Here is a 25,786-nt window from a genome sequence, read left to right on the forward strand (position 1 = left end):
AGAGCCCAGCAGATGATAGAGAAGAGGCTTATTTAGAAGTTCAGGGAATGCACTGCACTAGGAGAACCATGGAAAATAACATGAAAGTGGGATTGAAAATTGAGATTCTAAAAACTGTGTCCCCAAATTAGGCAAAGTGTGAAAGACAAAGGAGAGGAAAGAGTATTATGTAAGATGTGTGAATCAACGAGAGGTAGAATGAAGTCAAAGCAGAATGGGGCAGATCAGGGTGTGGCATCTTGGAAACTTTGGAAACAAGCGTGGGAATGAAAGGGGAAGCATGTTAAGGGGATGAATGGTCAGAGAGATGGTGAAAGAAAAAATAACTGTCACCAAAATGGCAGAATGGAAAAGGTAGGATGGCTAGGGATGAATTCACACAGCCAATGAGTTCATGTGGCAGGCTGGGAACAAAGAAGCTGGAAACGGTGGGAGCTATCCATGAAAGACTACTGAGTACTACTGAGTCCATCTATGGGCTTGGAGATGGTAGAGGACTATGGATGGATGCTGAAAATGAAGTATCTCCTGAAGATAAAAATGGGCTGAAAAGCCTAGGAGTAGCCACACACCATTCAACCTGTACCCAGTGCAAACAAAGTCATTTGCAGGAGAGTAGATGCCAAAGGGCAATGAGTGGGATAGCAGTTGGACGGGAAGAACTGATGGGAAAAGAAAGAGGACAGGATGCATTCAGGAGGGGAGAGAATCTTTTGAATTGGTAAGGGGTTCCGGGTAGGCAAGGGGGCCAGCAGGAAAAGGAGAAAGTGGGATAAGCAGTTATGGATCAGGGATCATTGGCAGATGTCAAGGGGCAACTTGATGGCATGTGTGATATTAAGGTCAGACTGTAGGCTGTCAGAGCAGAGAAGGGAAGAGAAGGCCTGGGTGTGTGAAAAAGCAAAGCCTTAGGGCAAAATGGGAGAAAAGGCCAGGATGACTTGGGTTGAACAGAGGAAAAGGGATAGGCTTGACCCATCCTGAATGACAACCATTGGCAGGTAAGCTCAGGGACTTCAGGATGGACTCATGGGAATTGAGTCCAGTATGTGAGTAGCAAAGATGCTTGTAAATGGTGGAGTGTCGGAGGAAAGCAATGTGGAAGTGACATTTTGCAAAGATTACTGAATCTGTGCTTCAGCTTTTCAGTGGTGGCTGAAAGGATGGAGGTTTAGTGTGAGGAAGAAAGACTGAACAGAGACAACCAGGGCAGGAGGGGAAAACTTGCAAAAGTGGTGTGGTGTGAGAAGGGCCATCCACAGAGTTAATGTCCCTAGCAAATTGGCACAGAGGAAGTGAGGAAGGTATGGAGGGAGGTCTGTTGAAGAGGCTGGATTCAGAGGACAGCAGAGGCGGAAACAGAGGAGGAGGATGGAGGGTGGTACACAAGGACTAGACTGTCTTACAATCTGAACATGGGTTTGTGAGACGGTAGTGTGCCTATAGAGAAGGAGGAAAAAGGGTGAAACTGCAGGATCTCCTGGGGAGTAGGCAGTAAGTGCAATTGGCAGAGATGATCCATGGTTCTACATCAAAGTGAAATGGAAGCAATGGAGGGGAGACAAGGAAAAAGGGAAGGAATTGGTGGAATGGCCTGTGAAGGATTATTTAAAAATTGCTTTCCCACAAAGAGAAGAAGAAAGTAACGTTAGACTGGAGAGGCCAAGAAAAAAGGTTTCAAAGAGGAGGAGGTGGCCCGAATCAAGGACTTGTGAAGGTAACGGATTCCATGAGGACCATGGGAAAACAAGAAGACGTAAAAAGTTTGAGCAGTGAGAGCAGGCCACAGAAGGGAGCACACAAAGGAGGAAGGATGACTGAAGCTATTCAAGTGACAGGTAGTTGGTAGTTTAGAGAAATACGGGCCATGCAGAAAAGGCAGAGTTAGATTCCAGGTATAAGGGGCAAGAAAAAATGAAATTATGGAATAATGATAATGCAGAGAAATGGGAGAGTCACATAAGGAAGACGGACAAGGGGATAGGAAGCACCAGGGAATGAGAGAAGGCACAGTGTGATCAAAGGGAGGCAGGCTGGATACCAGCAGGGACAGCAAGAAGAAAAGTGGGTGCCCCAACAGGAGAATAGTAGACCTCAGATGTGCCCAGTAGAAGAAACTTAGAGTGTGGAGGCCAGACTGCAAGGAGGAGGATGGGGAAGGAAATGAGCAAAAGAGATGGAAAGCAATGGGCAAGAAGGAATGGCTACTCTTAGAGCCTTGACTGGTGTTGAAAGGGTGCAAATTTCTGCCGGGCTCTTTACTACTATGGATCCAGTGGGGAAGGGTAGGGATGGATGGGTGGGCAGAGTGGGGAGGAATTGGGTTGGGACTATTTAGTTAGGGGGATTGGGGGACAGGGGCATAACTCTAGGCATTCAAACAAAACCTTGTTTAATTGAGCTGGTGGATGCTTATATGTTGATTTGGAGGAACATAGGTTGAAGAAAGACTGGGGTGGGGGGTAACTACTGAATCCAACCAAAGGAGAAAAGGAATGTAGCTTCCAGTAAGGTAGACGGTCCACGTCTGGTTGGCAAAATATCTAGAGTAATATAAGGACCAAGGGGTAAGCACTGCAAGCACTGTAAGCACCGCAGTGCCACCTTGTCACGGACACTCAAAACAGGCGGGTTAACAAAGAACAATAATAAGCACTGAGAAGGACTAGATGGGAACAAAAGATATTGACAGAATGCCTAAGAGTAATACTGGTTAAGGGCCACTGGGGGAGATGGAGGAAACAATTATTTAATTCAGAGTGTGGTTTAGGCCACATGGTATGTCCAAGATACAATATAAGAAGAAATGAGGTGGTTGCAAAAGGATATTGCTGGGCTTATATCAGAGTGGGTAAAATGCCAAGATCTTTGATTAGGATGTATAAATTGCAACCACAAAAACCAATGGGAAGGTGAAGTGCAAGTAGTAAAGAAGGCCCTCCCTCCATAGCAGTGATTCTTAATGGGGATGGGGGGGTGAATTTCACCTGAGGGGGGCTGCAGGCATGGACCCCAAGGTAGGCCTATCAAAACATCTGGGGTTCCACTCAAAAGCAACCATGACAGATGAAGCTGATGGGCCACCTTGGAGGACATGCATCCTTGGTGAGGATCACTGGTGGAAGGGGGGCAGTAGAGAGCTGGGAAGCATGAGTAGATGATGCTTCTGAGTTCAGGGAGATGGAGGCATCACACTCAAGACAGCTGGGCAGGAAAGAAGTACAGAGGACAAGGCTGACAGCGAGCAAATGGGTGTAGCTGAGAAGGCATCTGGAATGATGACTGTTGGGTTGGGACTCATGGTTAAGTGCAGGAAGTTCAAAGCCAAGGTGCAGGTGCCAGGATAGAGAACATCTGAGGAGTAAGGCTGAGAGAGAAGGGATTGTGGACTACAGGGCAGATGGGTTGTGTGGAGGTTATCACAGACCACTGCATAGGGTAGCCATTCTTAAGGAAGGGGCAAACAGGAGGGAAGCCAACAATGGAAGAGAGCATCTTGAAAAGAGATGAATGCTAAGTAGGGGAAAAAGGAAAGAGGGAGGAGGGATGGACCAGAGAACCCAGCCAGAGAGAGCACCCTGCGGAGCAGGAGAGTAAGGCTGAGTGTGTTTACATTGGGCGATAGCTTGGTAGGTGCTGGGTCATGTGCACAGGCAGAAGGTAAAATTGCTATGGGGAAATCTAAAAGATAGGAGAATCACCTGAGGAACCTTCCAGAGAACTTTGTCTGAAGAGTTTGAAATAAAGATCTGAAAACAAAAAATGAAAGATTACAGGCAGCACGATTTGTCTGGTCCTGGATTAAAACTGGAGACTGCATCCTTAGGGTCATGAGCATGGTTTCATAGGCAGAGAGTGCGGATTCAGTATAGTACGTCTGAAGCAAGGAGGACTGAATTTGGTTGAAAGCGTGTGGGGGGATCAAAAAGGGAGCACAAAGCAGAGAACACTACTGAATCCAGCTGAACAATTCACAGGTGGTAGCTGAAATGTCACAAGGTTAAAGTTTGAGAATAATTTACTTTGTAGAAGAGAGGGAATGCAGGAGAAAATGTATAATTGGTTTCAGGAGCCTGACAATGACGTGCTAAGTTTGTAGATCATGGGAGAGTATGTAGTTGAGAGATGATCTGAAGGATAAGAAGAACAAGGAAGAACAGATGATGCAGCCCAGTGGATAAGAGAGGAGAGGCCTGTTCAGAGGCTTGGGGAATATGCTGCACCAGGAAAGGCATGGCAAATAACACGGAGGAGGGAGTGAAAATGGAGAATCCAGGAACTTTGCTCCCCAAATTGAGCAAAGTGTGTGACTAAGACAAAGGAGGAGAAAGAGTGGTGTGTGAGTAAGGCACATGTGGAACGAATGGGAGGTGTGATCAGGTCAAAGCAGAATGGGGTTGTTGAGAGTGTTGCACCTTGGAAATGCTGGAGACAAGCATGGGAAAGAACGGGCATGTCAAGGGGATAAAAGTTCAGAGAGATGGGGAAGGAAAAAAATGACTGTTGCCAAAATGGCAGAACAGAAAAAATAAGGCTGCTTTAGCCCTATTGGCACAGTGGTTAAGAGCTCAGCTGGTAGCCAAAAGGTTGGTGGTTCGAATCCACCAGATGCTCCTTGGAAACCCTATGGAGCAGTTCATCTCTATCCTATAGGGTCGCTATGAGTCAGAATCGACGTGTCAGCAACGGGTTTGGTTTTGGTTTGGTTTATGGGAGAATTCAGACAGCTGATGAGTTCAGTATAGCAGCTGAGGTCAAAGAAGCTGGAAATGGTGAAGGCATTGAGGGCAGATCAAGGAGGAAGCAGATATCCATGAAAAGACTACTGAGTCCATTGATGGGCTTGGAGATGGTAGGGAACCTCTGGATGGATGTTTAAGATGAAGTGAGTATCTCTGGGAGACAAAATTGGGTGAAATGTTCTGGAGAGACCATGCAACGCTAAAGCTGAATCAATGTGTACAGAGTCAACTGGAGGTGGACAGACATCAAAGGCTGATGTGTTGGATGTGAGTTGGGTCGGAAAAACTGATGGGAAAAGAAAGTAGACAGGAGGTATGCAAGAGGGGAGAGAATCTTTTGAATTGTTGAGGGGTTCTGGGTAGGCAGAGGTGCCAACAAGAAAAAGGAGAAAGTGGGATAAGCGGTATAAACAGTTACCAAAGTGGGAACGTTGGCAGATCTCAGGGAGAAACTTGATATCATGTGTGGTATTAAGGTAAGACTGTGGGCTGTAAGAGGAGAGCAGAGAAGAGAGGAGAAAGGAAGAGAAAGAGAAGGTCTGTACATGTGAAAAAGCAGGCCCCTTAGGGGAAAGTGGAGGAAAAGGCCAGAATGACTTACTTTGAACAGAGAAAAAGGACAGGGTAGCACATGAAGACCCAACCCAAATGACAATCTTTGGCAGGTAAGCTCAGGGACTTCAGGATGGACTTATGTGGATTGAGTGCAGTATGTGGGTAGCAAAGATGCTTACAGATGGTGGAGGAGTGGGTGGGAATCAATGCAGAGGTGACATGTCACAAAGATTACTGAATGTGTGCTGCTGCTATTCAATGGTGGCTGAAAGGATAGAGGTTTAGCATGAGATAGACTGAGCAGAGAAAAACAGGGCAGGAGGGGTAACCCTGCAAAACCAGTGTGGTGTGAAAGGTGCAGTCCATGGAGTTAATGACCCTAGCAAATTGGCGCAGAGGGAGTGAGGAAGGTATGCAGGGAGGCTTGTTGTTGAAGAGGCTTGATTCAGAAGACAGCAGAGGCAGAAACAAAAGGATGGAGTGCAGTACACAAGAAAGAAGATGGTCTTACAATTTGAATCTTGGTTTTTGAGAAGGTAGTGTGGCCAGCAGGTTAATAATGAAAGAGGGTGGAACTGCAGGTCTCACCGGGGAGTAAACAGGATGATGTGATTGGCAGAGATGAGCCATGGTGCTCTGTCAAGGCGAAATGGAAGCAATGGAAGTGAAAGAGGAAGAAGGGAAGGAAGTGGAGGAATAGCTTGTAAGATTGTAGAAAAGCACCTGTTTTAGTGGAAAGGGAGAAGAGGAAGAAAGGTTAGATCAGGAGAGGCTAAGGGAAAGGGGTCTCCAAAAGGAAGCTGTGGCATGAATCAAGGAAATGTAAGGACTTACAAAAGGTAATGGATTCTGTAGGGACCATGGAGAGCAAGAGGACAGAATGAGTTTGAGCAGTGAGAGGAGGTCAAAGAAAGGCATATATGCTGATGGAGGAGAGATGACTGAAGCCATTCAAGTGACAGGCAATTGGTAGTTTAGAGACATATTGGCCATATAGATGAAACAGGTGTTGTTGTTCCATGGCCAAGAGACGAAAAAGAAGAAATGTGTCACTTGAGAAAAGGCAACAAGAAAGAAGGAAATGATGGGGTGATGGTGATGCAGAGAAATGGGAGGGTCATGTAGGAAAGACAGACAAGGTGATAGGAAGCACCAGGGAAAGAGCAAAGTTAGAGTGTGGTCAAAGTGAGGCAGGCTGGATACCAACAGGGGGAGCTAGGAGAATAGGGAGCACCCAATGGAGAAATGTTGGTAGATCTCATATGTGCCCTGTGGAAGGAACTTAGGGTGTAGAGGCCAGCCTGCAAGGAGTGGGTCAGGGAAGGAAATGAGCAAAAGTGGTGGAAAGCAATGGGCAGGAAGGAATGGCTTCTCTTAGAGCCTTGACTGGTTGAAAGGGTGCAGATTTTCGGCCAGGCTCTTTACTACTATGGATCCGGTGGAGAAGAGTGGGTGGCAGGGACCGGGTCAGGATTGGGTTTGAGTGGGTTGGATGGGTGGGCAGGGTGGGGAGAAATAGGATTGGGGTGGCAGGGATGGGAGTGGGGAGATGGGCTTAACTCTACGCATTGGGACAAAATCTTATTTCACTGAACTCATGGACAATTATATGTCAAGAGTAAAGAAGGATGAATACAGGTTTAGCTAAGGCTGGGAAAGGCTACTGAAGGAAAGGAGAGTTATTCTGGTAAAGGGGGAAGGTCCATGTCTGGTTGGCAAAATATCTGTAGGGATGTGAGGACCAAAGGGGAAGGCACTGCAGTGCCACCTTGTCATGACACTCAAAACAGGCGAGTTAAAGAATAATAATAATAAATGCCAAAAAGGACCAGACTGGGGCCAAAGATACTGACAGAATGCCTATTAACTGTTGGGGGGCTGTGGAGGGAGGGAATAAGGGAGCAATTCTCTAACACAGAGTGTTGTTTGGGAGGAAATGAGGTGGTTCCAAGAGGAGATTGCCAGGCTTATATCTGAGTGGATAAAATGCCAAGATCTTTGTGTAGGATGTATAAATTGCAACCATGAGAATGCCAGAGATATGCAATGGGAAAGAGCAGCACAGGGAGTAAAGGAGGCCCTCCCTCCACAGCAGTTATTATAAAAGGGCACGGGGGTGGGGGTGGGGTGGGGAATAGATTTTACAGGAGAATGGATACAGTCATGGACCCCAAGGTAGGCCTGTTAGACCATCTGGGGTCTGAGCAGGGTTTCACTCAGAAACAACCCTGATAGATGAAGCTGATGGGCCACCTTGGGATCATACATCCTACAGCAATAAGGAGGACAGTGAAGAGTGAGCCGGGGAGAGATGGGAAGCATGAGTAGATGATGCTTCTGAGTTAGGGGAGATGGAAGCATCAGACTCCTGACAGTCGGGTGGGATAGAAGTACCGAGGACAAGGCTGACAGCGAGCAAATGGATGTAGCCGAGAAGGCACCTGGAATGATGACTATTGGGTTGGGACTCATGGTCAAGTGTAGGGTGTTCAAATGCACTATGGTGGTTAGGGGATGGAGAAGGTTTTAAAGGGAAGATGGGTTGTGTACATGTTAGGAGATGGTACTGAAATAGCGTTTCCATGCTGAAGGAAAGGACAAAAGAGAGGAAAGAACGTTGGAAGACAGCATCTTGAAAAGAGATAATGCTAAGTAGGAGAAGAAGCAAAGAGGGTGGGATGGACCAGAGTACACAGCCACAGAGAGCTCTCTGAGAAGCAGGAGAGTAAGGTTGAGCATTTGCAACAGGCATCAGTTTGCCGGGTGCTGAGTCAAGCATGCAGGCCGAAGACAGAAATCCTCTAGAGTAAACAAAAAGGTAGGCAAGTCACCTGAAGAACCTCCTGGAGGGCTTTGTGTGAAGAGCTTGAAATAAAGGTCTGAATGCAAGAATGAAAGGTTACAGGCAGCACAATTTGTCAGGACCTGAATAAAACCGGAGACTGTGTCCTTAGGGACATGAGGGTAGTTTCAAGGGCAGAGTGTGTGGATTCGGTACAGTGTGTCTAAAGAAAGACTGTATTTGGTTGAGCAGCACGTGGGGGTAACAAGAAGGGAGCACACAGAGAAGACTACTGAATCCAACCGAACAGTTCACAGATGGTAATCTCAGGGATTTCAGGATGGACACATGTGGATTGAGTGCAGTCTGTTGGTACCAAATGTGCTTGCAAATGGTGAAGTGTGGGTGGAAATAAATGTTGATGGGCTTTTCGCAAAGATTACTGAATTATGCATTACTGAAAGCATGGATTCAGTATGGAGGTTTAGCATCAGGCAGAGAGACTGTGCAGAGGCAAACAGGGAAGGAGGGGAAAACCTGACAAAACTGGTGTGGTGTGAGAGGTACAGTCCATGAAATTAATGTCCCTAATAAACTAGCACAGAGGGAGCAAGGAAGGTAGGGAAGGAGGTTCATTGTTGAAGCTTAATGCAGAGGCTAACCAAAGGGGAAGAAAAAGAGATGAGGATGGAGCATGGTACAGAAGAAAGAAGATGGTCCTACAATCTGAACATGGTGTTTTAAGAAGGTAGTGTGGCCTGCAGGGAAGAAGGAACAAGGCGGGAACCACAACGTCTTACTAGGGAGTAGTCAGGGAGGTGCAAATGGCAGAGATGGTGCTCCATTAAGACAAAATGGAAGCAAAGGTGGCAAGAAGAGGGTGAAGAGGAGGAAGTGGGTGAATGGCCTGTAAAAGACTGAATGAAAGCACCTGTTTAAGTGGAAAGAGAAGATGAAGAAAGGTTGGCATGGGAGAACCTACAGGAAACAAGTCTCAAAGGGAGTCACCAGAATCAAGGGAATGATGTTGTTGTGTTGGGACTCATGGTCAAGTGTAGGGAGTGTTAAGCCATGCTGCTGATTATATGACTGAGAAGGTTTGAGGAGGAAGGCTGAGAGAGAAGGGAGTGGTGACTCAGGGCAGATGGGTTGTGTGGATGTTAGGAGACAGCACTGGATGGAGTGTCCACGCTTAAGAAAGGGGCAAAAGGGAGGGAAGACAACACTGGAAAACAGCATCTTGAAAAGAGATGAATGCTATGTGGGGGGTGGGGAGGAAGGAAAGAAGGTGGAAGAACCAGAGTACCGAGCCAGAGAGAGCTTTCTGCAGAGCAGGAGCATAAGTAAGTCTGAGCATGTCTGCATTGGGCTTGAGGTCAAGCATCTGTGATCAGAAGACAAAAATGCTCTGTGGAAAAGAAAAAGGTAGGAGGACCATGGGAAGAACCTCCCTAAGAGCTTTGTGTGAAGTGTTTGAGATAAAAGGTTTGCGTGCAAAAATGAAAGATTACCGGCAACGCAATTTCTTGGGACCTGAATAAAACTGGAGACTGCATCCTTAGGGACATGAACGTAGTTTCATGGGCAAAGTGTGTGGATTCAGTACAGTGTGTCTCAATCAAGGACGACTAAATTGGGTTGAACAGCACATGGCGGCACCAAGAAGGGAGCACACAGCAGAGAAGACTATGGAATCCAGCCAAACGATTCACAGATGGTGTCTGAGAGAATGTTGCAGGCTTAAGGTATGAGAGTAATTTGCCATGCAGCAAAGTCGCAACCCAGGAGAAACAGTAACATTGGCCCCAGGAGCTATGAGAAATTTGGAAAACATGGAAGAGTATGAGAGTCAAGAAGTGATCTGAAGGATTAGAAGAACAAAGAAGAGCAGAACGAGGAAGAGCAGACAGTGGAGCCCAGTGGCTAAGAGAAGCCTGTTTAGAGGTTTGGGGAACATGCTTGCTAGGAGAGGCATGGCCAAGAAACAAGGGAGGGAATGAAAATGAAGAATCCAGGAACTTTACTCCCCAAATTGGGTAAAGTGCATGACTAAGACAATGGAGGAGAAAGGTTATTGTATGAGAAAGACACATGTGGAGTCAATGAGAGGTGGGATAAGGCCAAAGCAGAGTGGGGTTGTTGAAGTTGTGGCACCTTGGAAATGCTGGAGACAAGCATGGAGTGAATGGGCATTTCAGCAGATGACACGTCAGACAGATGGCAAAAGAGAAAATGACTGTTGCCAAAACGGCAGAATGGAAAAGGTAGGATGGCTAGGGGGGAATTCAGACAGGCAAAAGGTTTACTACAGTAAGCTGGGGACAAAGAAGCTGGAAATGGTGGGAGCAGTGAAGGCAGGTCAAGAAGGGATTATATATCCACGAAAAGACTGCTGAATACATCAGTTGGCATGGAGATGGTAGGGTATGTATTCAGATCAAGCAGACTGTCTCCCCAACACAAAAATGGGACGAAATGCCCAGGCGTGGCCATGCACCATTCATGTTGCCTCCAGCATGCACAGAGTCAGCTGGAGGCAGGCAGACATCAGAGGACAGTAGGTGGGATCTGAGTTGGGAGGGAAACTTATGAATTTGTGAGGGATTTACAGCCAGTAAGGGAGGCAATGAGGAAAAGGGAAAGCAGACTAAAGTTCCAAACTGGGTACATCTGTAGATGTTAGACAGTCGATACTTTTGGAAACAAATACTTCTGTATGCAATATAGAGTGTGTTGGAAATCACGAGGATGGCAATGTTTTGAGCATTGAGAGCCAGTCAAGGAGAGAGCACACACATATTCACAAAGGACTACTGCATCCATCTGAATGACACAGAGATAGTGGTGAAAGAAGCATGAGCAGTACGTAGGAGGCAGGATGTTTCTCCAAGGCAAACGTGGGAAAAAGAGGCAACAAGTGAATATGATACATTTTAATTGCACTCAGAAGAGGATCTATTTTGGAATGGCAGAAAAAAAAGATTACTGATACCGATGATGGGACCAAAACGGAGCAACAAAAAGGATGGAACAATGGGTTACAAGTACACACAGAGGGAATCAAGACATTTGAGTGTGGTTGAGGGGAAGGCAGACAGACTGGGTTGAAGGTGAATGAGTAGGTGAATAAGGAGGTCTCAGACTTGGAACCTTGGCAGTTCTCATAGTGAGTCGAATTGGAGAAATACTGATTTTTTTTTAAGGCCTGCTAAAACAAACTCTAGTAAGTACTTTTCTACCAATCCTGCTTCTTTTTTTCCTCACATTTGAGTAAAAATTCAGATGGAACGCTTATCTTGGAAGAATGCAAAGTTTCATCAAGGATATCAATATGGATCCCAGTGAGTGCATGGAAGTGAGCCAAAGTTAAAAGTTTTAATTGAGGTTGTGGACTCAGTACAGAATGCTGGGAGCAAATATGGTTAACGTTGAAGAAAACAGGGATGGGGGAGTATAGATACAGAGAAGAGTTCTGAACCTATCAGACTGCTAAGGGACTTTTGTTAAGATGGAGGTTTAAAGATTTATAGCCAGAAAATTGAGAACTGAATTATACATGAAAGAATGATGAATTGTGATATGGCAAGCAGTATCCTTAATGAAAAACGGGAAAAAACTCATACATGTACTGTTAAACTTGATCTTGGTATGGATATTTTCTGTTCAAGGCCGTCTTAAAATGAGTTATTTTGTTAAAATGGTTCCAGATGATGAAAAATATGATAAAGCCCAACAGCCCAATAATAAAAGGAATACAGGTATTAGAATGGTTCTGACAATGCAGTGGAACAAAAAGTTAAATAAATGGTAGGGGCATTACAGAGGTCCAAAGTGGGGAAAAAATGGTAGAATATTGCATACATGGGACATACTGTTTCTAGTATAATACATATTTACAGGAAAGCAAGTTGCTGAGTGAAGATGGATGCTAAGAAGGAGTGCTGTTCTGAATGTTTTTCTAAAATTTTTGAGTAAAGGAATAATTCTTAGAGGACAAAAGATAATAAATAGGACTAATTAGATTGAGACCTTTGATGTCAACTACTCTTTGAAGACATTCCCATGATTTGAGGGAAGGAGATATGTTGGGCCAAAGCAAGTTTTTTCTAATTGGGTAGATTTTTGTTCATTTATAAAAGGGGAAAGCTGGAGAAATGGGAAAATTTAAAAATACAGGAAAGAAAAGAATAATTGATAGAACTACTTTTTGAAGAAGACTGGAGGGTATGTGTCTGTTGAACCTGTGGAAGACTTGGTTTTAGAGAGGATAAAGGGAGAAAGTGGCTAGTTCCAGAAATGAAAAAATACTAGCTTCCATTTATTGAGGTAAAGTTGACTATGTGTCTGGTGGATAAAGGGAGAAAGAAGACAGTTCCAGAAAGGAAAAAATACTAGCTTCCATTTATTGAGGTAAAGTTTACTATGTGTCTGGCGGATAAACGGAGAAAGTGGATAGTTCCAGAAATGAAAAAATACTAGCTTCCATTTATTGAGGGTAAAGTTTACTATGTGTCTGGCACTGTAGTAAATACATGCACCTTACTTACTTCATTTCATTTCATCCTTACAACAGTCTGAAGAAGCTTACAAAGATCAAATGTGTAATTACCCAAGATCACAAAGTCAGGATGTGGCAGAGTCAGAATTCAAATCCAGATCTGTCTGCCTCCAAAACCTATATTCTTTTCTATTAGGCTATTTAGTGTTTTCAAGTTCAACTTGAGATCACAGCTAATTATTTATATTTTTTCCTATAAGTTAAGGAAATTTTTTTTTTTTTCCTGAGACGAGACAAGTAGAGGTGATGTATAGATCTTGGGCAATTGGTAAAATGTGGAATGTGTGCAATGAGAAACTGCAAAAAAGAAAGGATGAGTAGAAGACTACTTTTTTACCATCTATGCCCTGGTATTTCATGTCTTTTCATTGTATGGCAAAGACTGGATTGGCCATAGATTAAAAATTTTAGAATTTCTGACAAAGATTAAAGAGTAGGAAGGAGTTCATTTTTAAGCAGGTATATGATGGACCAAATTTAAACAGACCACTAACAAAACTTTGAAAGTTCAAGCATTGAGATAAAATTCCATTTCATTTCTCCAAGATGCAATGACAAGACTTTGTAACTAAATTTTAGCACTGACCAGGAAACCCTATGAGTTTAACAAAAAAGAAAATTCTCCAAATGTCACATTTTTATCAACAAAAAACTAACAAACAGAGTCCATAGCTAGCAGACCAAAGGTTGAAACCTCTGGGCTAATTTGTAAAATCTGTGTTTTAAAAAGAAATGTACTCTGTAGTAAAGAGAGGCGAGAAAAACCTTCCCTCTTTTCCTTTCTTGGTGGAAATATTTTCTGGTTTGTTTGTTTTTTCTGTATTATATGTAATTTCTGTAATTTCAGTATTGCTGTTTTATGTATTTCGATATTGTAAAACTGTATTTATTGGATTTTGTTAAGACCACTCCCTGGGATGTGAGGCACCTGAGTTATTGAACCTGGAGAAATGGGAGGAACTGTATTTTCAATGGGAAGAGCTTGATTACTCAATGGGTTCAGCATGTCCCTTTCTTTGGAAATTAAGTGGTGAAATAATGGCATCCCTTAAAAAACACTTAGTGAGAAATAACTAGGAGGCGGAATTTTGAAACAAGGAGAGACGGCTTCTGGAAAACGATAAAGTACAGAATCTCCCAGGATGATAGAAAAGCCAGAGGGCTACATTAAGACGAGGCCCAGATACTAGCTTGGAACAAGCGTCAATCAAACTAGCTCTACTCAAGAGTACAGTGAGCTTAACTACTGGCTAGTGGACATCCTTCAGACAAAGCTAACCAGAGAGAAAAACAGACCAGGAGAGAAGTGAAAACTATAAGGGAATGGAACTAGAGAAATCTCATAAAGGGACCAGGGAGGTAATTAAAGGTCAACGTAGGATGGCTAAAGCTCAAAGGAGAAATACTGGAGGCCAGATAGGAAAGTGCCTTCCTACCCAGGGCGTTATGGATCCAGGGTGGCTGCAGAGGAGAAGTGCAGTTCAGCCCAGGGCCAGAGGGAACAACCTGGGATTCAGACCCAGCAATGGTGCCAACTTGAATCTACCTCGTGCTAGAGCCTGAGTAGCCTGGTCTATCATCCAACAAGACTAGGCAGGGACTCCCAGGAAACAACACCGAAGGAGGGAGTTGGGAGAGGGGCAAAAAGAAAGCAGGTTAAGCCCCGGTTGTAACTGAATGATGACCAGAGATAACTATTTGCTAGTACTTTCACGATTTGTAACTCTGTAACTTCCCCAATATTTGTTAATTTTGTTAACCTTTATCTGTTTTTCCTGTACTTACTAGTAGTAAAAATTGTTCAACACCTACATGTCATGTGTGTGCTTATTTCTGTGAAAATCAGGCAAAAGTTGTGACTACTGGTACATTCTACAGGGAACGTGGGGAGAGAAGCACGTAGGTGGGAAAATGGGGGAAAGAAATCAAGTTCAGCAAATAATATTGTTAGCACTACCAGTTGGCTCTTTTTCAGGGCCATTTCTCCTTCACCACAAAGCAACAGTTTCAATCACCTCACTGGAATTACTGCATACAGGTCAAGTACAAATTGCAAAGCCTTTCTCAAACGTGGACATACAATGATTGGCTAAGCCACTCATTAGGCTGAGACTTGCTTACAGGCGCCAGCCTTAGACTATCAGACCCTCAAAAATGATACATTCTAAAAATGTCAAGGATCTACTGGATAGCCAAGTCTTCAGGATGCCCTGGAAAGAAACATCAGGCAGAAGTACGCCATGATCACACGCAGGAGAGGTTAGGTATATGAACCCTCACTAGTGGCTACATTGTTCCAACAGAAAGCCTGAGTTCTTTTTTGGACCACTACCATATGCATGCAGTTTCTCTTTTCAAATTAAATATCCAGCAATTTTTACTCAGAGACGTAGCTTCAAAATTAATATTTCTGCAGCATAACCAATTTTATAACTAGTTATATATAATCATTATCATTAAATTCTGGAAAAGAACCACCTTCTTCAACCCTGACAAATGTTTTTTACGAGCTCAAGTGCTAAAGCATTCTTAATCATATGAGTATTTCCACCCTTCTGTGGGTCGGTACCTGCTGTAGGGTCATCATCAGGCAAACGAACAAGAGTGTAACATATTCCTGGTTGATTGTAAGTCAGGCTGGGGGCTGGGATATAACACAGCACTTCGTAGGCATCTGATGGTTCCATCTGCACTGTCACTTTCTCTAGCAGCTGGTCATTGAGAGTATTGGTACAGTCAAACTGAAAAGTCAACAAGAGGAAAAGATGTGAAGGATAAGAACTATTTTCAAGCAAGTTGTTCCTTCAGATCCATTATCCATGACTCAATTCTGGAACCCACTATACCTTCCTTTTCTAAACAGCATAGCAGGTCTCCTAAGATTTTTCTTTAAGCAACAGAGAGAGTCTTATTTTTAAGGTTTTTTTTTTGTTGTTTGTTTCTTTATCCATCAGTTTTCTCTCTTTCCTAAGACTGAACTCTACCATGCAAGGTGATAGAAGTTTGATGGCTGTCTGAGAATCAACTTGAAACCCAAGTTCTTGGAACAACTCACTTAATTTACCCTGATGTTAAAAGATGATTATTTTTTCAATTGGTTATACTTTATGTTGTACAACTTCATCATGCATTTCAGTTTTATGTACTTTTAGATTTTAACCATTAAAAATTACCCATTATATTAAAAATTAACCATTATAATTACCCATTATATAGTGATCTTTACAGCTATAGAGTTAGGAGAGGAAAACAGAAATTCTGCCAAGTTACTTCTCTATAAAAGGAATTAGAATCATAAACTGAGTGGGAATTAATCTTTGTCTCCAAGCATACCAAAACCAAAAACCAAATCAAACCTGTTGCCATCAGGTCGATTCCGACCCACAGCGACCCTATAGGACAGAGTAGAACTGCCCCATAGGGTTTCCAAGTAGCGGCTGGTGGATTTGAACTGCCGACCATTTGGTTAGCAGCCATATCACTTAACCACTGCGCCACCAGGGGTCCCCAAGCATAACAGTGTACAATAAATCCCTACAGGAGCCAACTATGGCATTTATCTCACCTGGAACACGATGTGATTGGCAAACATGTGTTTGATACAACGAACAAAATATTCTGTCTCTGCTTCTGTAAGTTGCACAGGCTCAGAAGACTTGAACAAGGGTCCTAGATTCATAAACTCAGGAATGGCAGCCAATTGTTCTAGCATGAAAAAGGAAAGAAGGAGGAAAATAAGATACTAAGAAGACAGGGAAAGATAATACTCTGGATTCCTAAAATATTTTAAATAGTTTCCATAGTCTTACTACTAGTTGACTACTATCTATTGTTCAACTATTATCAACAATCAACTAATCTGTACCCAGGCTTGAGTGTAAAAATGTTTTAAGTAAGTGAGTTTATATACTGAATTACCAAAAGCAAGGAAAAAAAAAAAGAAACTAAATTCCTAACTTCTTAGAATTTAAGTTTCCTGTGAGTGAGCAAGATACAGAGTCAAAACAACATTCCCAGGTAGCAAGCTAACAAACTGGAAAGTCTCCTGGACTCTAAGTAGCCCCAACAACTATAACCTATGATAATAACTCAAAGTTCTCTATTCAGTTATACAAAGGTTTCTTTAGTGATAATTAATCAAAATGAATAAAAGTAGTGGACTTCACTATATTTATAATGCCTAGGATGCAAGACTATTACTTCTACCCATCAAATCATCATACCTTGGAAAATGTCTTGTCTGGAAGGAGCCAACTTCTCTGGCTTATTAGCCACAAGACTGATTTCTACGAAGATAGATATGAGAAACCAAGTGAGCTTCTACCCCACCATAAAGCTAAAAAATACAGACACAAAGAGATGAGGGCAGAAAGTTCTAGCAGACATATATAGAGCTACTGCTAAATCATACCAATAGGTTCTCTGTCATCTTTCAGGATGCACAAATTAAAATATATTTCACGATCATATTTTGTGAAATAATAAAGTAAAACCAAAACACCTATTGTTGTCGAGCCAATTCCAACTCATAGAGACCCTATAGGACAGAGCAGAACTGCCCCATAGGGTTTCCAAGGCTGTAATCTTTACAGAAGCAGACTGCCACATCTTTCTCTCATGGAGCAGCCAGTGAGTTCGAACCACTGACTTTTTAGTTAGCAGCTGAGCACTTTAACCACCACACCACTAGGGCTCCACTAATGATCATAATTTATGAAGTAATAAAGTAAGCCCTAAAAATATAAAATCTGCTTTAAATGGACTAGGAGGAACAAAAAAATTACTCATAAAAGGAGGAACAATTTCTGCAGCAAATCTTCTCATGGTCCAAATAGGGAAAATCACTTGTAGAGAGTAACAGATAAACTGTGAAAAATGCTGAAAATTAAGCTTAAGATCTTTCATTCTTGGCCCTGTGTTCTAACTTGGCCGATACATTCATTCAAGATGAACTTCCAATAGCAAAATTTATTAAGAGATTGCCAACTTCAGAAAAAAATATAGGAGGTGACAGTATAACTACTATTCTGAGATACACAGTGGCAACTTCAAATGCTGCATCTCTTAGCATTAAAACAAAAAAATTTTTATCCTGGGTCATATTTCATATTTTTGCTTTTATGCAAACACCAGGAACTTTTTAAAAACCTGTGATTAAAAAAAAAAAGTCTTAGATCTGAAAGATTTAGAAGGAGTGACAGAATTAAAACAAGTATTAGAAAAAATATGCTAACAGTCATTGTTACCATATCTGACTGGTGTAAAACTACTTATACTCAGAAAAACTAACAGAGTTAACAGTTTCCATTACCTGCTTTCTGTTCAAAGACAGGGGCCATGGCAAGAGGAATAGATTTCATGTCAAAGGGCTTTTCTGAAGGCTCCAGTGTGTACTGGTGTAAAGCTTTTTCCATCCCTGGTACCGAGACCGTCAGACCTGTGACACACAGATAAATCTCAGTATTATAACTTCTCGACAACGCTAGGATCCAGACAGGCTCAGATTTGTAAAACATATCTAAGCTTTCTGAAGGAGGAAAAAAATATAACCACAGACTTTATAACCAAAATAATTACAAGTAAAGGCTATTATATGAAACTATCTTATAATTTCATTCAGGGAGACATAGGAGAACATAGAATTTTTCAACAAAACGTTAAGTACCTCCCAGGGAAGAAAGCCACTTAGGTATGGGGAACAATAACAGCGTAAGAAAAAGGAAGAAAGGTAAACTCATTCAAGAGGGAGGGCAAGGAGAACCAGGAACAAGTGATATTCTTTGGACCCTTACATATTTTAAGAAACATATTCTTGTAGATTATGTCATAGGAATTACCAATACCAAATTAGAAATTATCCTTGTGAATATAGGTTTCCCCTAGAAATTCAAGTACATTCAAATATACAAACCAAGCTTTTTGTCTAGTGAAGGCAGCTCATATGCAAATCATGGGATATGCTTCCAAGACACCATTTGGGGAACAAAAGCACATTTGTCTACATTCTTGGCTCCCACTGACCATTGAAGATGTACGTAGCGTTCAGTGCCATCTGCCTCTGCTGCAGCACATTCAGGTAGAAGGTAGCTCTGTCTCGTACTTCATCATCTGTATCCATCATACACCTGTCCAGGGGAATCAGAAGGGCACGTCATAGCACCCCAAAGGTGTCAAACAACTTTACCATCATACCTGAAGGACACGAGCCAGGCCATATGATACCACCTTTATGAAAGACTCAACAATAGCCAACAGTGGATCCTAATGCCTCTACGAATCTTGGGTAGTGTTCTGAATTACCAAAGAAACAGATGTCATTATGAATCAGAAGCACTACATAAGTAGGCATTAAAATAACTAGGAAGAACACAATAGCAAGAGATAGTAGTTTGGAATCTATTCTTGGCTCTGCATCCACTTGATCCTGGTAAGGATTTAGACTTCTCTGTAATTTTGAAATGGGAATAATATACTTTCCAAGGATACTAAAAAGACAAATAGCATTCAAATTCTAGGTGTTGTTACTACTCAAATGGCAATCTGTTTATTTAAACCAGCCAGCCTTTGGCTTGAAATTTATCTGCTTCAATTACAAGATGCAATCACAGATTGCATAAGATTAAAGCAAGTCTTTTCCTCATCAAATTGGGAGTCATGGAGGCCGTGGAAAGCTGCTATTTTCCACTCTGAATAGTCAATCACCTGGGTAGGCCCAGCAGATCAGCTCCAGGATCTCTTTGGAGTTAGCTCCTATTATGCAAACAAGGCATATGTATTTAGGTCACTTTCTTAAAATCATACAAGAGAAATTCAAAGACAGATTTTATATATACCTAGAACATGAATACTATACATAATTACTAGAAGGAGAAAAAAAAAATGCCTTTTGCCCATGACTTACTACATCAACTCTTCTCTTAGGCCCTGCAATGCATTGGAGATGGTACAATGAGGAATTCTCTGTTCAACCATATGGAACTCTTATTTATTTAAAAACACAAAAACAAAAAACACATTCTTTTACTTACCTTTGTAAGAGTACAAGGATGCTTGGAAGAAGATTCTCATTCTGAGCCCCAAATTTAGCCAAAGCACTCACAGCAGCTATAATGAAGCATAAAATAAAGAAGCATAAATGTTGGTTTCTCAGAAATTAAACAATAATCATAAAAAAACAGAAAAGCTTCCCCATGTTCAATATGGATAAACTCTCATTGTTGATCTTATTTCTTTCATACATTTATGCATAAATAGAATTTTGCAAGCCCAAGAAAGCTCTGAATCAGAATATCCTTCATACATTCCGGAAAAAGAATCATATATATTTCTTTTATGAGCTATCTTTCGCCCTCACCACACCTCTTATACTGAGGTACTTAAGCCCTAATCTCAAACAACCAACCCAAGCACAAAAAGAAGGTATTATTAAAATTCACCTCATTCAACCAAATTTATTGTTCACCTAGCTTTTGTCAGGAATTGTGCCAGGTGCTGGCGGTAGAGAGATAAAAGACAGAGTCCCTGACCTTAAGGAGCTGTCCTCTAACAGGGGAGACAGGTAAGTAGATCATTACAATACAGCACAGTATAAGTCCATGGTAGAACTACATCCAGGATGCTGCATGCGTACAGAGAAGGAAGGGGACTTGAAACAGCACTGGTGGACGAGAAGTAAGACAAGGAATTGACCTTAGTGCTTGAACTAAATTTTGAAGAACAAGAAGAGTTGGCCAGAGGAGGAAGTCAGGAAAAGAGTACTAGAGGCAGAGAGAATAACAAGTTCAAAGGCCCTAAATCCAGAGAAGAAAGCATGGTATATTACTGGAACTGTAAATAGTTCAAAAAAGCTGATGCATGGGACCTATGTTCGAGGGCAAGAGATAAGTGAAGGCTAGTGATAAAAAGATAGGGCATGGTTAACCTCAAAGTTACTACTAAATGATTTTAAATACAAGATAAATCTGTGTATTTGAAAGACCATTTCTGTAGCACAGTGTGGAGAACACAATGGATGTGTGTGAGACTAGAAGCAGTCAGACTTGTTAGGAATCTGAAATGGATGAGAACCAAAGGCAGTGTCCATGAAAATAGACAGAAAAGAGAATCAAAAAATATTGAAGAGTTAGAATTGATAGGACTTTGTCATAGAATCAATGGGGATGTAAAACAGATGGACAAACTGAGTGAGTTTGAACTTCAAGTTGAATCTGAAGTGTCTTAGGTAGTTGAACATACAAATTCAGGAAAGAGATAGGAACTGGAATGTCACAGCATATCAGTCGAGCTCTGAAAACCATCAGGAAGAATGTGTATGCTGAGAAGACCAAATTTAAGGAAAACTAATATTTTAAGGAATGTGCCTAGGAAGAGAAGGCCGACCTATAAGTAAGACCAAGGAGGAAAGACGGAAGCTATTGGAAAAGTCAAGGGAAGAGCATTTCATGAAGTGCTTAGTTAACAGTACATCAAATTCACCGATAGGTGAACAAATATAAGGACATTAAAATGTCTAATTTGATTTCCAACAAGTTTATAAGTAATTTTTAAAAGAATAGTTTCAAAGGATTTTTTTTTTTTTTTAAGAGAGAAGGCTAGATTATAGTGATATGAGGAGAAAATGGAAAAAAGTTCCTGGAGGCAGCTAGTAAAGGCTACTTCAAGTTTATCTGAGAACAGAAGTATAGTTAGAAGCAAAAGATCAAAGAGGGATACTATTTTCAATGGGAGGGATCTGAACCTGTTTGTAAACTAATGGAAGGAGCCATTAGAGAGGAGGAGGTGAAAAAAAAAGTCCTAAAACCAGTTTAGAAAGTCACTTAACACACACACACAGACACACACACACTTGGGGCTATAACTGAAAAAATGTATGATGCCATCATAGCATTCCTATCATATTGAAAGGCAAAGGTTCTTTGTAACTAAGGCAGAAATTGGAGAGTAGAGGAAGAGCTATGTATGTGGGACCTAAGTATGTGCCATGATCCCACCAACAAACAGACCTTGCAACTTTATTTTCCAATTCCATTACCACCCCCTTGAGTTAAGCATTTCAAAAGATCACCAATTAGATCACTATCAGTGTTCCAGTGACTCACCAGCTCTGACAGCCTCATTCTCCAGGACGACCCTATTAAAAATAAAGCGGATATACTTGGAGGGGACAGGTGTTCTGGGGCCCTCTTTGCCCAACAAGTGGAGAATCTTAGTAGCCAGAACAGTGTGTTCACAGTCCTCAATGAATTCACAAAGGTGAGCTAGCCCGGATTCTTTACTCTCTGGGTTCTCCTCCACAATACTGATTATGCAGTCCACAATGGCCCGCTTGTATTCAAAGCCTCCCTGGCAAAAGAGAAGATAAAATTGCCATTCATTCTATGTTTATGTTTTTGGAGAAGTGCTTACACTCCAAGTTTTATGTTTACAATATTCAAATTGTATCCCACCCATTAGGAAAGAAACAACAGTGTTTTTTCTCCAAGTTGGAAAGCCAAAGCAACAGCATGTTTAGTGATGATAAGAGAGCAACCAGCATTGAGCCCAGCACTTGAGAGGCATACTAAGATCACAGAGAAATCTGCTTAAGACACTACGGTATTTAATGGGAGTCATAAGAATTTAAGAGAGCAACTCCCTACAACTAAAAAGTAATCCACCTACGTCATCTCGGAGCATGTTGGAGAGGAAAGTCATCATGACGCCGTGCTTGCGCGGGTATTTCTGACAGAGAGCACTAATTGCCTGTACAACCACCACCTGTAGAAAAACAGAAAAAAAATCATCCTTACAACTTCAGCTACTAGGCATACTTTCCCTCTTATTTACCACAAGACGGCACTGTGGTTACCTAAAGTGACAAAAGTGGTTCTTCATGAAAGATGAGCAAAGGGACCGCAAAGGAAAAAAAAAAAAGGCAATGTAAAAATAAAGTTCAGTCAGGAGACCCCATCCCTCTACCCCAAAGAAATAAGAACATAAATTTGTTAAAGCAAATAGTAAATATAAAAAGGTTAAACAGACTGATTTCCATAGCAGAAATAGAGAAAGTTATCAAGGAGCTACTTCACAACAAAGAATATCAGGCAAAATGGTTTCGAGGGGGAATTTTATGAAAATTTTAGGGACCAGTGTCAAGAATTTTTACCCTACTTGCAAGCTAATAATATTAAATATTAGCCTGCCACAATTTCATGGATGCTAGTAGAAAACATAGGATTCCTGGGTCAGAGATGAAACACCATTAATTACTCACAGCCAGCAGTAGTAGTCAGAATATCAGCATTTGGGGGCCAGTTCTCTGAGCCCAAAGGAGCCCTGGTGGTGCAGTGGTTAAGTACTCGGCTGCTGACCGAAAAGTCGGTAGTTTGAACCCACCAGCTGATCCACAGGAGAAAGATGTGGCAGTCTGCTTCCATAAATATTATAGCCTTAGAAACCCTATGGGACAGTTCTACTCTGTCCTATACAGCTGTTACAAGTCGGAATCGACTCCAATGGGTTTGTTTTTTTATGGGTTCCCTAAGCCCAAATTCCCACAGTGTAATATGATGAGGGCCAGATAACAGCTGCACCTGTAGTAGGTTGCTTTACAGGATAACTCTGAACTATGGAACTTGAATCTTTTATAATAGGCAGTAAGTATGCCTGCCCTTTGTTCTGAAGGGAAACATTCTTTTTATTACACTGCATAGTAAGCATGTCTACCCTTTATTCCAGAGGAAGCACTATCTATATCTTCAGGGCTGTAAGTAAACCTGGCCTTTTCTCTGGAGGGAGACAGGATATCTATCTTCCAAAGCTGGAAGATATCTTATACTACACAGAGGGAGCAAAGTTTGGATAGTTGGACACAAAGGGCAGTTAGTGCCTAACTTGAAAGATGTGCAGAAATGCAAAAGACCCATGGAAAATTGAGAACTGTCTCCCAACAACCAGATAGTCCCAAATCTATCCACACTGTTTCAGAGCACAGAAAACGAAGGAAAAAGATTCAAAGTCATTTTATGAAAAACTTTTTATGATCCTTAAACCTAATAAAGATGGGATACTCACAAAAAGAAAAATTACAAACCAAACTCACTTATGAATATTGATGTAAAAATTCTAAGTAAAATATTAGAAATCTATTATGATACTACATTAAGAAAATAACACACCACACTGAAATGGGATTTATACCAAGAATGCAAGGATGGTTCAATACTAGAAAATTAATTAATGTAATTCAGCGTATTAATGAGCCTAAGAAAAAAATCCATACACTTATATCCACAGATGCTGAAAAGCCTTTGATAAAATCCAATACACAGTTCTAATAAAAATTCTTGAGAAAATACAAATGGATGGATACTTCATTAACATAATAAAATATATATACCTCAGTCCTAATGCTGGTATCTTATTTAATGGAAAAACCCCAGAGACATTTCTATTAGGGTCAGAAACAAAGTAAGAATGCCCACTATCTCCATTATCATTTAACATTATTCTGGAGATATTAGCCAATGCACTTAGATAAGAAAAATAAATTAGAGGAATAAGAATTGGACAAGAAAACAAAACTACCTTTATTTATAGACGACATGACAGTATACCTGGAAAACTTAGAGAATCAATAATAAAACTAACTCGATTAAATAATCAACAAGGTAGTGGGATATAAACAACATGAAAAACAGTGATATTCATATACATCAATAATAATCAGTTAAAAGATATAATGGATAAGAAAACCCCATTTATAATACTAATAATAAAAAAGATAAAATACTTAGGAATAAGCATTTAAAAAACCACATATTCAAAACTGATATGGAAATATAATAAAGCATACTTAAAAGATACAAAGACTTGAACAAATAAAAAGACATCCCTAGTTCTTGGTTAGGATGTCTCAACATCATCAAGATGTCTGTTCTCCTCTAAGTTAGTTTATAAATTTAATGTGATCCCAATAAAAATGCCAGATATATATATATATATATATTTAATTGTACTTTAGTTTACAGAACTAGTTTCTCAGTAAACAGTATACATATTGTTTATGACATTCGTTAACAACCCCACGACATGTCAACACTCTCCCTTCTCAACCTTGGGTTCCCGATTAACAGCTTTCCTGTCCCCTCCTGCCTTCTAGTCCTTCTCCCTGGGCTGTTGTGCCCCTTTAGTCTCGTTCTGTTTTATGGGACTGCCTAATCTTTGGCTGAAGGGTGAACCTCAGGAGTGACTTCATTACTGAAATAAAAGTGTGTCCGGGGGCCATACTCTCAGGGTTTCTCCAGTCTGTGTCAGGCCAGTAAGTCTGGTCTTTTTTTGTGAGTTAGAATTTTGTTCTACATTTTTCTCCAACTCTGTCAGGACCCTCTATTGTGATCCCTGTCAGAGCAATCAGTGGTGGTAGCCAGGCACCATCTAGTTGTACTGGACTCAGTCTGGTGGAGGCAGTGGTAGTTGTGGTCCATTAGTCCTCTGGACTAATCTTTCCCTTGTATCTTGTTTTCTTCATTCTCCTTTGCTTCTGAAGGAGTGAGACCAGTGGACTATCTTAGATGGCTGCTCACAGGCTTTTAAGACCCCAGACACTACTCACCAAGGTAGAATGCAGAACATTTTCTTTATAAACTATGATATGCCAGTTTAGCTAGATGTTCCCCAAGACCATGGTCCCCACAGCCCTCAGGGAGTTTGGATGTGTCTATGGAGCTTCCATGACCTTGCCTTGTACAAGTTGTGCTGGCTTCCCCAGTATTGTGTACTGTCTTACCCTTCACCAAAGTTACCACTTAATCTATTGCCTATTTAGTGTTTCCCCACCCTGCCCCTCCCCTCCCTCATAACCACCAAAAATTGTTTCTTTTTGTATGTAAACCTTTCCATGATTTTTTACAGTAGTGGTCTCATACAATATTTGTTCTTTTGTGATTGACTCATTTCACTCAGCATAATGCCCTCCAGATTCATCCATGTTATAATATGCTTCCAAGATTCATCATTGTTCTTTATTGTTGCATAATACTCCATTGTATGTATGTACCATAGTTTGTTTATCCATTCATCTGTTGATGGGCATCTAGGTTGTTTTCATCTTTTTGCTATTGTGAACAATGCTGCAATGAACGTGGGTGTGCATACATTCATTCGTGTGAC

The 25,786-nt window shown here is 41.4% G+C and overlaps 1 protein-coding gene across 2 annotated transcripts in view; it reads right to left on the reverse strand.

Moving 5' to 3' along the window:
- Positions 1-25,786, reverse strand: part of COPG2 (COPI coat complex subunit gamma 2) — a 216,293-nt gene that overhangs the window by 60,372 nt on the left and 130,135 nt on the right. For both annotated transcript variants that reach the window (XM_023737111.1, XM_004382679.2), the window contains exons 13-20: positions 22,298-22,393; positions 21,736-21,979; positions 19,666-19,741; positions 18,659-18,762; positions 17,949-18,074; positions 16,861-16,923; positions 16,203-16,342; positions 15,207-15,378 (exon numbers count right to left, since the gene is read on the reverse strand). In XM_023737111.1, the coding sequence (XP_023592879.1) occupies positions 15,207-15,378; positions 16,203-16,342; positions 16,861-16,923; positions 17,949-18,074; positions 18,659-18,762; positions 19,666-19,741; positions 21,736-21,979; positions 22,298-22,393 (1,021 nt within the window). The remainder of the gene's footprint in view (positions 1-15,206; positions 15,379-16,202; positions 16,343-16,860; positions 16,924-17,948; positions 18,075-18,658; positions 18,763-19,665; positions 19,742-21,735; positions 21,980-22,297; positions 22,394-25,786) is intronic.

The sequence above is a fragment of the Trichechus manatus genome, unplaced genomic scaffold (genome assembly GCF_000243295.1).
Source record: "Trichechus manatus latirostris isolate Lorelei unplaced genomic scaffold, TriManLat1.0 scaffold00097, whole genome shotgun sequence".
In the NCBI taxonomy this organism is placed as follows: domain Eukaryota; kingdom Metazoa; phylum Chordata; class Mammalia; order Sirenia; family Trichechidae; genus Trichechus; species Trichechus manatus.